Source organism: Hibiscus syriacus, unplaced genomic scaffold, assembly GCF_006381635.1.
Source record: "Hibiscus syriacus cultivar Baekdansim isolate YM2019G1 unplaced genomic scaffold, ASM638163v2 tig00007179_pilon, whole genome shotgun sequence".
In the NCBI taxonomy this organism is placed as follows: Eukaryota; Viridiplantae; Streptophyta; class Magnoliopsida; order Malvales; family Malvaceae; genus Hibiscus; species Hibiscus syriacus.
The window spans coordinates 362,386-376,853 of record NW_024062128.1 but is presented as its reverse complement, the minus strand read 5'-3'; the positions used below and the strand labels follow the sequence as shown (position 1 = coordinate 376,853).

General features: G+C 33.3%; 1 protein-coding gene and 2 pseudogenes across 1 annotated transcript; 1 reads left to right on the top strand and 2 right to left on the bottom strand.

Annotated features, from left to right (window-relative positions):
- Positions 1-157: 157 nt before the first annotated feature.
- On the bottom strand, positions 158-2,855 carry LOC120201316 (annotated as a pseudogene).
- Positions 2,856-7,251: 4,396 nt separating this feature from the next.
- LOC120201357 (cytochrome b-c1 complex subunit 7-2, mitochondrial-like) lies at positions 7,252-10,912 on the bottom strand. The gene is made up of 4 exons (XM_039201985.1): positions 10,738-10,912; positions 10,491-10,648; positions 9,876-9,923; positions 7,252-7,481 (listed from the first exon to the last, which is right to left on the bottom strand). Exons 1-4 carry the CDS (start codon positions 10,829-10,831, stop codon positions 7,413-7,415), a joined length of 369 nt encoding a protein of 122 aa, XP_039057916.1. The 5' UTR covers positions 10,832-10,912; the 3' UTR covers positions 7,252-7,412.
- A 1,006-nt stretch (positions 10,913-11,918) lies between these two features.
- LOC120201315 lies at positions 11,919-13,993 on the top strand (annotated as a pseudogene).
- Positions 13,994-14,468: the final 475 nt, after the last annotated feature.

The following is a 14,468-nucleotide window of genomic DNA, read 5'->3' as shown; positions in this document are numbered from 1 at the left end:
ACATTCGGAATTTGAATCTCAATCTTCGTAATAATTTATAAGTAAATCGAGTTTACATAATTCAACCAACCCAGAATTTCCTAGCCCTGGAGAATGACAGTTGAAATCCCTTCCGTTCCCATCATCAATCTATTCAACAAATTCCTAGCAGGCTGTAAACCAAAATGTAATTCATTGCAAGAAAGTTTATTCAATAAATAAAAAGATTGTTAGGTAACATATACCCCATCCCCAACATCTTATCTCTCTAGTACCTGTTTCTAGTCCACACATATAAATCTGATTAAGTTCATTCTTCTCTATCTCCTCGTTATCAGACCAGTGTATTTGATGATCAGTATTATGACTGTGATCCTTGAAGACCTAACCTTGCAGTTAGCCAATGGCAGACTTCATCTGTTTCTTCAGGTACTGTATAGTGACCGAGCCTGCATTGCAGTATGGTTTTGGTTAAAACTCTAGAGTACAGAAATTGTTCCAAGAGTGTTTTTACGGTTCACGACGAATGAAAAGACGATTAAATACCTGTTATAGGTTCTAAATGTAAGATCCCGGAAACCAACTGAATTCAGAACCTGAGCCGATCTCTCTCCATGTGTATATGCAACCACATCATCACCTGCAGCAGGAAGAAAATAAACGTGAATTACATCTGGAGGAAGCAAATTAAGGCAGTCCCTGCCATAGCAGATTTGAGTTAAACTTGTGTCAATCAGTAGCACAAGGTGAAACAGGGTGTGGTTGATGCATCAGTGTATGAACTTATTATAGCAGAAGAATGAAGCATTCTATTGAAAACTCGAGATCTCTTGATCTCTCGACACTTCTAATCAATGGTTTTCTTTTCAGAACTATTAAGTTACGACAGTCTATGGACTCCTGCATCTTGCTCCATGCCCTTAACTGATATGTTATTGAAGCATTCGTTCAAGAATTCAGAGAGTTTGAGTACCTAAGCCATGACACAGTAGAACGGGTAAAGACACTGCACATCTAACTGCCTGGATCGATCTTTCCATGCGGTTCCTCAGGGTCCTGAAGTTGCCAGTTACAAAGATGAATAAATTGCATGGATGCAAGCTAACGATGTAGTTTCATTTTGTAACAATCTAAGTGCGTCTAAATGAGGTTCTACAGGGTACATCTGGGTACACAGTTTCAAACCTTGAACATGGAAGCCAACCACTTAAACCAACAACTGCACTTAAGTTAACTGGATACAAATTTCCGTTGCTGTATTTCCCTAATACATGGCATGTGGCAGAGTAGAGAGCAGTTGCGGCACCCATACTAAAGCCACCGATTCCGAGTTAACTGCACATCATAAGTGTTTTTAGGCCCTCTTGAAATTTGAGATTAGAGGTTTAAGATTTTAGAAGGTAGCTACGGATAGAAACTTACTATTTGCAGGCTCTCCGGACAACAGGTTGGCAACATGGGCTGCTGAAGCATCTAAACCCTCCAAATCATCAAGACCATCTCCCGAAAGATCTCCGACATCAAACCCTGAAACACATTACAGAATACCATGTTTATCATTGTCGTGGTAACTTTAGAAAAACACTTGAAACTCTTTCGACAAAACCATAGAACTTAGCTGTTGAAAGGAATATAAATCTTACATGCAGTGCAAGGGTATCCACCAAACATTGCCACTGGCCTAGTAGGAGCAGTTGGACAAATCCACTTAATCTGCAGCAATGAATTTCAACTGAGACATATTTAAGTTGTCTACCAAGTAAAAACAGTCTAGTCACTCGGCAGTTAGGGTAGCCGATAAGCAAGTTCCATCTGCATATATATATAAAAGCTGTCCAGCTATGCAAAATGATCATTTTCCTTACATTCGGAAGGGGAAGGCTTTCCAAAAGCTGAGACCAACTGCAGAACCAAAAGAAAAAGAAAGATATCTTAGTCACGGATTGATATCCTCGAAAAGAAAGAACTCTTCAACAGTATGGAACAACATACTAAAACCCGAGTTCAGAGAAGTTGACAGATTATTATGTATAAGGATCTGCCATTAGAAGCATGCTGCTTTGTGATAACATTCAAAATTGAGCAAAAAGCCTTATGAATAATGGGAGGATTCATGGCAAGTGACAAGAGATTCATATTAGAATAAGTAGTCTAACAAGTGGTCCCCTTATTCTCAGACCTAACTATGCATATACATGAGTTTTTAGATTTAAGGTTGTCCAAACCAACGATGGTGTCTCCCATCAAACAGAGAACTTCTCTTACAGAACTTGACAAGATGTCGACATTCTGTCTCCTTTCGTTTTCTTTCCAAGAAAAAAAATTTGTTATTCTCGAGCAACGCATATGTCTAGGAAAGAATATGAAGTAAACACAACAATGTAGATGATAACTGATGGTTCACACTCTTAGTCATGCAAATTGTTGATCCATGCATGTCCCAGGAACTGCTGATTACCAGAATCAAATAGTTCCGGAGGGAAAAAGCTTTTCTTTTCAAACTCGAAAATGAAATCTTTAGTCAATGTTCGATCTTAAAACTACAATAGAAGAAATGCTAAATCCGGGAAATAGCAAACTTCAACAGAGTCTGGCATCCATACCTTGAGCCCTTGTCACCAAGACCATGAAGCCAAACTATTGTAGCTTGGTGATTTCCTCTAGGCCAGACCACATGAGTCCTCCCGAACTCGAATGTTCTGTTAGTTCCACTATCTGCAAAAATTGCAACCAAACTGTTAACAACTAAAGATTTCAGAATGCAATATATCACTACATGAAAAGTTTCTGACCCGAGCTCATAGTAGAATTGCAAATCGTTGCTAATTTTCCAGGTACAATGGTTTAGAATGAATGCCTGCAATGAAAACAAGAAGTGACCATCTGTATTTATAACCATAGTGTTGAGTGGACATGTGAAAGCATCCCATCAATCAACATCAGCTACTACTTCTGTTCGTGTTAAGCATCGAACCTAGAACTGATTAAGCGGAGAGACGCGACTCGAATAAAAAGATCACGGGCGTACGGAATCGAATCAATGTGGGGGAAATGCAACTTTACGAGGCTTCTACTGTGACAAACCTAAAAGGGGTTTGAGTAAAAGAACGGACAATAAGAACAGAATAAATCATTAGCTCTAACACCATGTTAGGCATCCGATCTACATTCGAGAGGAGGTGAGATAATCTTGTTTGCACTGGTTACACACTGTCTATATAGAGATGAATGCATGATTTTATGGAGCAAAAACAGATTATCAATAAAAAAATTTTAAAAAATATCTAAATTATACGAGAATTTAAAATTTTTAAGACGGACTGCCTCCAGCTCACCTCGATCCATCTCCGTCTACCACGACAATGCCAGAAAGTGAGAGGCACCCAACAAAGGTCGAGAGAATCCAGAAACAGACAAAGAAAATGAATTTAACAGAGAACCTTTGACATTGCAAATTTTCAATGCATAAACAGAAACAAAGAATCCAATACCTAAGAGCAGTGGGAATCAAAGTACAAAGAAGCACTCAACAACATATCATCTTCAAAAAAAAAAATCAAGAAATATATATTTAACATCCATGTGTACCAATAAAGATTTCAACTTTATTGAATATAGCGAAAAAAGACGTAATGAAAATGGAAACATTGAGTTGAAAAAGTAGAAAACGTGGGGTTTAAGCTTTTGAGCTTTCATACATACGTCTATATGGAATCAACCTCGTGTGGAACAAACAAAACCGTTTTCCCTTTCTTTCTTTCTTCTTCTTCTTCTTCTCCCTTTTCTTACTTTCTACTTTGCCTTTTGTTTGTTCATACTACACTCTACAGGCAAAGCTGGCACATAGAGAAGCTGAAATCCATATCCGAAACAGGGATTAAAGGAACCAACTTATAAAATTATAAAATTTTAGAGGGCAAAAATATTTTTTTAATTAAAAATATATCTAAAATATATAAAAAAAAGTTAAAACTTTTATGGACGGATCCTAAACGTGCCTGTATTCATTCATGGAAAGGACTGAAACGAAATTTAAAACAAAATGTTTACTTCTTAATATATTATAAGTTCCAATGAAACTTATCGTTTATTTAGTTTTACTCACATTCACATGAAAATGGCACAACGGTACTGTATTTTAACCTCATTTTCTTTTAATCAAATTTGAAAATTTGCAGTAATCCAAGACACCCCTACAAAATAAATTACATCATGACTTGTTGTATTATAAGTAAGTTTATAATTAGGTCATAATATTTAAAAAAATCATAATCGAGTCTATTTATTGATTGTTTTTTTTTGTAACAATTTATTGATTGTTACTAAGGGGCTGTTTGCCTCTTAATGGAACCATTCAGCGCTGAATGTTGAACCATTCAGCATTCAGCGCGTTTTTTTCGCACCTCTGAATGATTCAGTGTTGAATGATTCAACACAGAAGTACATTCTGAATCATTCAGAGCCAGTTATCAAACAACATGTCACATTCAGAGTCTCTGAATCATTCAACATTTGAATCATTCAAAACTTAATCATTCTGAAGTAAATAAATAGCCCCTAAGTAACTTTATTGTTAAGTGTATTAATTTTTTAGATAAATTTATATTTTAGTCATTGAACTTTTAGTTCTAACTCAACCTTTTCCTGTAAACGAACTGAACGAACACGAACGAGGTATGTTTATGTTCGTTCGCTTAAATTTAACCGAACAAATAAACGAACACGAACATAAACGAACCAAGAATTTCTTGTTCGTGTTCGTTCATGTTCGTTCATTTAAATTATAAACAAACACAATTGAACGAACATAAACGAACAGATGTAAACGAACATAAACGAACACAATAAACGAATGTAAACAAACACAAATAAATGAACGTAAACGAACACGATAAATGAACGTAAACGAACATAAATGAAAATAGATTTTTTTTTCTTTCCTAACAATTTTAGGATTATATTTTATTTAATTGTTTTGAGTTTTTTTATTTGTATTTAAAATTAATTGAATTTTAAAATATTTATAGGTATCAGATTAAAATTTATTGGGCTTTAATATTTAAATAGATCTAGAGAGATTGGGCTAAACATAAATGAACGCACATAAACGAACATAAATGAACGAACATATTACCAAACATTCACGAACGTAAATGAACAAATAAACCCTCTGTTCATGTTCGTTCATTTAATTAAACGAACACAAAATATTGTTCATGTTCGTTCGTTTAATAAATAAACGAACTTCTCGTCGAACGGTTCGCTGAACGTTCGATTCGTTTACATGCCTAGACTTTTTGGATTCTCTTTTTAACTTCTTCCTAGTTCTATGTTTTTATACTCTATGAATTTGTAGAGAAAACCGAAAATCCAAATAATCGACTCACGGCTCGGAGTTAAAAGTGATAAAAATATAAATTTATTTTATAAATTAATATCTATTGTATATTTAACGATAAAGTGATATAATTATTTCCGATCAATATATAATATAATAAATTATTATTTAATTTATTTAAAATTGAATAATTCCTTAGAATATTTGCTTAACATGGACGGGAGAAGTGGAGATTGGAGAATATAATTTATAAAAGCTTAATTATTTTCCTACGGTATCAGATCTGGTGTAAGTTCATGCATAGATCACGTGGCTATATTTTTATTTCTTTTCTTTTTCTTTTCCTAATTTCTCATAATATCATTTTATCATAATAATTTATAGCTATTTAAATATTTTTATTTAAATAATTTCGAATCATCAGGCTGAGAAAAATAAAAGGATTATTATATGATATATTGTTAGGGAAAAAATAATTTTACGAGTGGTATTCAGATGATGTCCAGTGTTTTATTATTTATTTTTAAAATTTTAAATCTATATATAAAAGATATTCGACATCATCTAAACACCATTTATAAAATTATTTTTTCAACTAATAATATATCAAATAATAATCCTAAATAAACACACATTCTATTATTGTTTAACTTTGCTTTAAATTCAAGTTGGAGGACATTTCATAATTTGGAGGTCTCCTACGGAAGTTATTCTCAACCTAGTGTTGGGGACAGCCTATTATCTTACTTCCCCTTACCCCATTACATATGGGAACAAGAGACAACCATTTGCTTTAAATTCAAGTGGGTGCAAATGATATATAAATGCTTTGAAAACGAATTTTGTTTTTGCAAGAATAAGGTTGAGAGTTGGAAATTTCATATTCTAGTTTTACTTTATGTAAATGATGTATAAATTATTTTATTCGTAAAAATAATAATAACAATTTTATTTTTTTATCATTATAAAATGTTTAACCAAGTCGATAAAATTTATACTATGATATTAATTTTTTTAAATAATAATAATCAATATTATTATAAAAATATTTTATAATTTTAATACAATAATTAAAAACAATATCACGTGACAAAGGTCAGAGCTTAATTTTGGTACCAATGACAAAAAAAAAAAATTACATGTCTGATCACTGTCAAGTTGTTTTTTCTTGAAAGAAAATATTGTCTTTACTGGGAAGGATATTTTGTTCATCTTTCTTCTTCTTCTTCTTCTTTTTAAATAAAAAAATAAAACAAAAATTGGTTTATTATGATGGAGTTAGTGAAGCAAATACAGCAAACAAAAATAAAAAAACGGAAATTAGACTCGTAAGATTGTAAAGGCATTATATGGTATTTCATTTGATATAACAACCGTAATCTGTTTTGCGAGGGCAACGGCGACCTTGTTATTCTTCCTCGGAACGTAATTAGTTTTCACTCTTCAGTCTCTTTTTAATGGCTCCTATCCTTCCAGATCATATTTAACGCTTCAAAAATTTAAAATTCTAAATGACACGTGTCACCTATAAAATTCTAAATTTTTTATTTAAAAACACTTTAAAATATTATTTAAAAAATGCATTTTTTAAATTTAAAAAACCCAAAATCATTTAAAACCATAATTTCATCCATTTGTCACCGCTAACCACCACCAACGTCACCAATCAGCCAAAATTCCAATGGCGTGTGATTTACTGAACACCCAAAGACCGAAACTCCCTATTCCAACCTCTAATTGTAGAGAAAATCGACAATAGCGGCGATGTAATACCCCGCATTTTGACTAGTGACTAAAATGAAATTTTTTAAAGTTTAGTGGCTAAAGTATAAAGTTTGAAAAGTTTAGGAACCAAATAACGTAGATTTTGAGTTCAAAATCAGGATTTTATTTATTGTGGAAAACCCAATGCCAATGATCATCATGGCAGCAGATGCAAAAAGTATTTCCATTCAAAAACTCAACACAGAGACCACTGCGTAACGAATAAATTAGGAAAGCCAAAACTCGTGTTCACTTGAGACATTTGACATAAAAAGAAATATTTGAAGATGAATGAATTTCAACAGCCAGTTACCATAAGAGAGTGCACACCTCAAGGTATGGTTCGTTGATACAGAGGCAAAGCTCCTAAAGCTTCTCGCTCTGCATTCTCCTTCTTCACCTTCGAAACAAAACCAAAAAAATAGGAAAAAAGAAAACTCGCATTAAATTTCAAGCCTTGCTTCTATCAAACACCAAAACAAAACGAAAATAATACATTAAAATAATTCTAATATTTTATTCCATAAATAAGGTGCACTGCATCCACAAGTTGTGTCAGCAAAGTGGGAACGATAAGCAGCATAAACCGTAATGTGACGAGTATCATTAGCAAAGCAAACTAGAAGGCTTCAACCAAATAAAATTCCTCTCAATTGGTAAAAGTTGCAGCAATAAACTTCATTCAAATGAGCTAAATAAGCAAAACAACATATCATAACTACAAATCTAGAATTTCAAGACGGAAATGTAAAACCAGAAACACCCAGTTAACTTCAGGAACTACAAATAAAGCTGGCACTAGAATTCAGAAGTTTTGGATTGGTCTAAGTCTTAATTGGTCTCCATATTATCTTAGTTGAACAATTTTAATCCCTTCATCCCAATTTTAATGGATTATCCTTTCAATTTTATTAACAGTTGCTTTAAGGACAGAAAATAACGGCAAAAACTATCATCAGTTTCAGCCATGTTTTATTTTGCTGGTTACACGGCTTGCAAAACTGAATATTTTGATCACAAGGCACACATTAACACAAAATGTGATAATATACATATATATATAAAAACTAACCTGAAAAGCAATTATTTGTTATTTATATACACTGAGATATGATGTATACCACAGTCAAACATTAACACATCTTATCATGTCATGTCACCACTAGAACACCACATCTCCAAATTAACGAAATATTTTAACACCGCAACTAATTATCCTTCAATCAACGTGCACTAAGATTGTAAGGATTAAATTTGCTAAAACTGAAGCAGAGAGGCTAAATCTGCCAAATTTAAATGGTAGAATCAATTTCACATGTCAAATGTCACAATTGTGATCCCAGAGGATCAATAAATTACAGGAATTGCAGAGAAATCTTAAGATCCAATTCACAAAATGACAAAGCAATCCAAACAAGGCAAATTCCTACATCTGAGTACTGGGGTATCAGAATTAAATCTGAATACAGCATTATGTACCACAGCTAATAAGAGCAGTAAAACCGAGGGAAAATTACTATAATCAGTGAATCAAGGGGCATTCCTAGGCACTCTTAGATGGAAAGGCACAACGCTAAACAATAAAAGCACTCATCACCTTTACGCAAGGAACCTTTAATGACCAGTGGGTTTTGGCACTTAAGCACAACATTTTTGAAGGAAAAGGTGCTAATACAGCATATGCTTGAGTGAAGTGTCTTCTGTTTTTCTATTAATAGGAATTTTTAGTAGATTTTAGTTTAAAATTCAGAAAAAATAAACCTCCTCTTATCTGTAAAAATAAATAAGGGTAATGTAATTCATCAAAAGCTTTTTTCTTTTAACTAGCGACTTCCAGTTCTTTTTCAAGACAGAGACAGAAAACCTAGCTCTAGTTATTTATTTCAGATCAGAGTCAAGAGTTTTTAAAATTTCTGATTCCCCCAAAGGCTAATTGTAATCTTTTGGGTTTATAAAAAAAAATTGATAGGAATAGGAGACCTCATTAAAAACCTCCCTCGTAGTTGGCTCTTGTGAAAGAGGCAACTAGCGGAAGGAGAAAAAGAGTGCCTCATTTTATAAAAATAAATTGTATGTTAAAAGTCTACCTTATCATATACAATACATAGCCATAAAACTTCTTAGAAATATATTATATATTTGTGCCTTACTTAACTAGGGATTGTGTGTTTTTTGCACCTTCGGCCTTGGCAATGTAATTCCCCTTGCACCTTTAACAAAAGGGCTGCAGCACGAGCAGTAATTCCCTAGTAAGCTAAATGCAATAAAAATATGAATTATAGCCCTCTTACTAGTCATGGAACATCATTATCACTCCAGCTTTCTGTTTTTCTAACACTATGTTAGAATTAAGAGAATATGGGGGAAAGATATGAAAGGAAACATATGAGCATTTCCTCAGTTTTGATAAACTTTAAAATGAAACAGGGAAGGGGGATTGAGCACCCCCTAATTTTCGTTCAAATGCTCCATTTTGAAACTAACCTAGGTTGGAGGAAATGGAGGGAAAAGGATTATTATTTTTTTTAAAATATGCAAGACTTTAATACATTTGGGTTTTTTTTTCTTCTTTCCTTCTATTTTCAAACATAATCTAGAGTACCCATGTAGGGTAGCTTGAACCCTCAAAGTAGGCACCAATATGAATGTATGAATTCCATATTAGGTAAACTTAGAATAAACCGAACACACTTGTGTTAAACACTTATAGATGTCGGAATTCCATGATATACTGGAAGCCAAAAAATGAGTTCAAGGGAATTAGTAAAGAGAACTTTATTGTTCAAGAACTTACAAGGGCAAGCATCTCTTGAAGATAGCTCCTAAATGGTGTCTGCATTTTCTGCAAAGGAATAAAAAAAATCCAATGAATAATGAGATGTCGAAGTAAAGTTGTGACTCGCGAAATGAAGATACATGTTCACATCAAAAACACTGATTAGCTAATGATATCTTTTCCTCACTGATTTTAATAAAAATTGACATTCGTTAATCATATTATACAAATCATGCAATTTAAGTTCCTCAACTGCATCCACTTTGTTTAATAACCTTAGAGAGATTGAGCTCTAAAGGTAACAAAAAAAAAACTGTATAATTCAAGCTTTTCTACTTTGATTAATAATCCAGAATAATTGGGCTTCTCAATTCATGCTGTTACCAATTGATTAGAAGCATAAAAAAGAAAGATTACTAGCTGTAGCAAGTAGCAACAAATCATAGCTAAGAAATCAAGTGAATCGTTCTACCTTAGTTCTATCCCAATATGAGACTACATGCATATACATTTTAAACATCAACAACATAAGTATATAAACGATAAATAGATTTCCCCCCATAATTAAGAACTAAAGTAAGATTCTCCCAAATCTTAATTGAAACCTCAAACTAAAATGAAGAAAGAGGAAACCTGAAGGTTTTCGGGAAGGTATTCGTGCTTCATGGAGAGGTCAATTGCTCGCTTAAGGCGTTGGTTACGAGCATCGACGATCTCACGGGGCAGCCGATTCAGCGCCTCCTTGATATCCTGATCATAGTAAGGATCGTATAAATCGTCGTAGCGAAGACCTACACAAATTACCGTTTTATGTTTAATCAAAATCATAAAAGAAGCATAAATTAGGGTTAGATTTTTTTTGGGGTGGGGGGAACCGTACCGTATTTGCGGAGGCGTTTGGTAACGGATTTCATGTGCATAGCAGCCAACCAGCTTTTCTTCGGATCCAGGAATGACTGCAGAAACGAAGACATCTTGGCCACTCTCCCTTCTTGCTCTCTACCTCAGACCAGTTCCGTTCCGAGACTGTCTCCTTTTTATTTTATTTTCAAGGAAGGGAGGGTTCGTCATTTATAGAAATTTATTAATTTAATAGAAAACAAAAATGTTTTAAATATAACCTTAAATTTATAGTTAAATTTAAAAAATATTAACGTTGAAAAGTAAAATTAAGAGAATATTGATATTAAAAAAATTAGAGAATATTGACATTAAAAAATAAAATTAAGAGAATATTGATGTTAGAAATGAGGGTCATAAAAAATTATTTAAAACCAAATTGTAAAGAAATGAAAATGAAAAGAGTACAATAAAAACCTTTTAAAATTCAATTTTAAATTATTGTTTCATGTTATTATATATTTATTTTTTTAATAAAATTTCATTTTAATATATATATATATATATATATATATATATATATAATTGTTTTATTTTGGTCTTAAAAATGAAAAGAAAGAAATTGAAGCAAAGTCGCTTAAAGTACAAACAAATTTATCATAATCGATTTTAATTGCCAACGACTTCGTTTTGTACCGTAAAAGCATCATTATTTCCGTAATTAATCAATTATCATCCCAAATACTTAATTTTAAATCATTTATTTTCCCTAATTTTACCAGAATTCATGAATGATTTAACATAATTTTATTTTAAAAAATAAATAATAAATAAAAACTCATCAACTTAGTTAATTTTTTCACTTATTTCAATTGAATACTCACTCGACTTACTTATTATACAATAAAATTGTCTAAAAGATTATAAAACTAATCGACTTATATATGAAAAAGCCCATAATTTATGGGTTTCTACATTTGACATTTGCTGGCATCTGCCCCTTTTGAATTCAAGCCCCAGACCCAGATTTGAAGAGAAAAGAGGAGATCAAAATCTGGGCTGAATTCCCGGAAAATCTCATTCCATGATGGGGTGTGTGTGGAATCAAATTTCAAAACAATGCGCAATGATAAAGAAAACAAAACCATGTAAAGTCGTGGGAAACAAATAAAAAAATATATATATAAAGTATGAAGAAAACCCAAATTTTCCTCAAAGGAAAGCAATCCCTCTCCCGTTTTTGTCTTGCTATAAAAGCCCACCATCGTTGTACATACTAGAGAATACCGGTTTTGTCCGTACCATACCCTCCCCGCCATTGTTGCAGGAAAAAAAAAACTTATATTTTCTTTCACCGGTAAAGTTCTTTTTTTTTGTTTGTGAAGAAGATATGGGAGGTGGCCGGGAGGTTTCAATATCATTAGATGGAGTGAGGGACAAGAACGTGATGCAGCTGAAGAAGCTCAACACTGTTCTCTTCCCTGTTCGTTTTAATGACAAGTACTACGCGGATGCTCTCGCTTCTGGCGATTTCACCAAGCTTGGTCTGCTCTCTTTTTTTCTCCAGTATTTTATGGGTTTTCCTTATTCTGGTTAAAAAAACCAATGCTCAGTTCTCTTCGTTAATGACATGTTGATTAGGTCTTTCTTTACAAATTACAATCTGGGTTTTTGTTTTCTGTTTATTATTGTATTCCGTCTATTGGGTTCATTATTATGTTTTATCATATCTTTACTGATCTGTTGGTTTTGGAGTTACATTTTTAGGGTTTTCGCTATTTGCATTGGAAAATTGTAAGATTTACTCGGCCAGTTTGTTCTGTATACGATAGATTTGTGATATAAACATGGTTGAAAAATGGTTATTAAGTGATGAAATTGGTAGTCTTGGTTTGTGGGATGTTATGGAATGTAAAACTTTTCTTATCCTTCTTTGTCTGTGGCTGTGAGTTTCTAGGACTAGGTAGCTGGTTTGTGGAAGTATTAACTTCTCTAGAGAAATTCTAAAAGCCATAAAATCCGAGGCTAAGCGTTTCCCAATTCCGAATATTACAATGCTGTGTAGGAGGTACTTGCTTAATGAGGTTTATGGTCTATATCTGTTCATTGAAACTATAGACATTTCAAAACCTGTTACTATTTGAAGAAGATTTACCATATCATTTCAATCTGTGGTGATAACTATATACATTATATGTTCTCTTTAATACTTAAGTCGTGCTTGGTCTTGTCTAACTTTATTATCTTATAAATGTGCTGAGAACATCTGCGATGTGTTGTCATCGTATGGATTGTGTTGTATTGTTTGTTTTATCATGGTGTATTGATAGTTAGATAGATAAAATTAATTACCTTGTATTGCTATTTGATGGTTTTTGAAAACCAAATTTGTAGGGTTAATTAACACACACATCATGTATTGTGATTGTTATACATGCATATATATATGCATGGCTGAAATTCGATGAAAGCTTAAAGCATGAGCAATACTATCCAATGTTCTGTTTATTTTAACGACCACTCTTTTTGCTTTCTAATTCAGCATATTACAGTGATATGTGTTGGATCGATTGCTTGCCGGCTGGAGAAGAAGGAAAGTGGGGTTGTCCGTGTGTACATCATGACATTGGGTGTTTTAGCTCCATATCGTGGGCTAGGCATGGGTGAGTAGACAAAAATGTTTTTGTTCCTGGCATTGATCTTGCAAGGAATCAATAAACTTGATCCATGATTATTGGTTTTTAATGTGGTCCAAGTATTACTTTGGATACTCAACTAGCACAAAAGAATGATCGAAGCCGATGGCTAAGAGCATTCTCTGATGAGGTTAACATTGAAGAATCAAAGATTGAAATGCAAGTAACTGGTCACTGAAGTTTTGTTCCCCTTGATTCTGAACAGAAAAGCATAGTTTGTTAAGAACCATGAACCTTCATGTTTCTTGTTTGTTTGAAAGTTTGCTTAAAATCTGCATTTATGCAGGTACGAAGCTATTGAACCATGTTCTCGATCTCTGTTCGAAGCAAAACATACAAGAAATTTACTTGCATGTTCAGACAAACAACGATGATGCCGTCAACTTCACAAACATTGACCCTCCTGACTGCTTTGTTCTCACCAAGTTCATCACTCCATCTCAAGTGAAAAAATAACACTTCAAAGCTAAAACTGGTTCTCAGGAGTTGTCGGTCATTGTTGTCTTATCGAATTTTATTAATTCATAACTTTGGGGTTTCTTTTGATGACAAAGGATATTGACATGCGTTAATGAGATGAACTATGGTTTGTTTTTTGTTTCTGTTTTTTTTTTAGCCCTACTTTACCTTATGATACGAAATTTTCTCTGAAACAAGATAGATCCCTCTGCTCAATTGAAATTTCTTTGGATAAGAACTGTTGAGCATAGTGTCTCTCTAAGAAGAAGACCTCTGCCATGTATTTGAGAAAGAACTGTTAACTGTTCAAGGATGTTGATATGGTTTTTGAATCTATTATTTGAACAGAGTGCTTGAAGACATGCATGCATCATGTGTGGAATCTGTGCCTTTAAAGGCCATTTAGACGGCTACACTCTTCTAATTTGTGCATCTTCTGAATGTTTTGGAGTGACATGAATACCTATAGCTGGAATCTTGTTTCCATTACCCGTTCTTCCTCATCAGCAGCAAACAGCACGTCCTTCCGAAGTTTTTCCTTCCCGAACATCTTCAAGAACTCGATGCTGTCGACTATGAAGAAATTATCGGTACTCCACAAAGGAACTTGAATCTA

Bases quoted from the DNA above. Each gene is read 5' to 3' on its own strand.
- LOC120201357 (XM_039201985.1), bottom strand. From the start codon at position 10,831: ATGTCTTCGTTTCTGCAGTCATTCCTGGATCCGAAGAAAAGCTGGTTG. The intron at 10,649-10,737 runs GTACGGTTCCCC...TAATTTGTGTAG, and splicing joins CAAACGCCTCCGCAAATACG to GTCTTCGCTACGACGATTTA. The intron at 9,924-10,490 runs GTTTCCTCTTTC...ATTCCTTTGCAG, and splicing joins ACCTTCCCGAAAACCTTCAG to AAAATGCAGACACCATTTAG.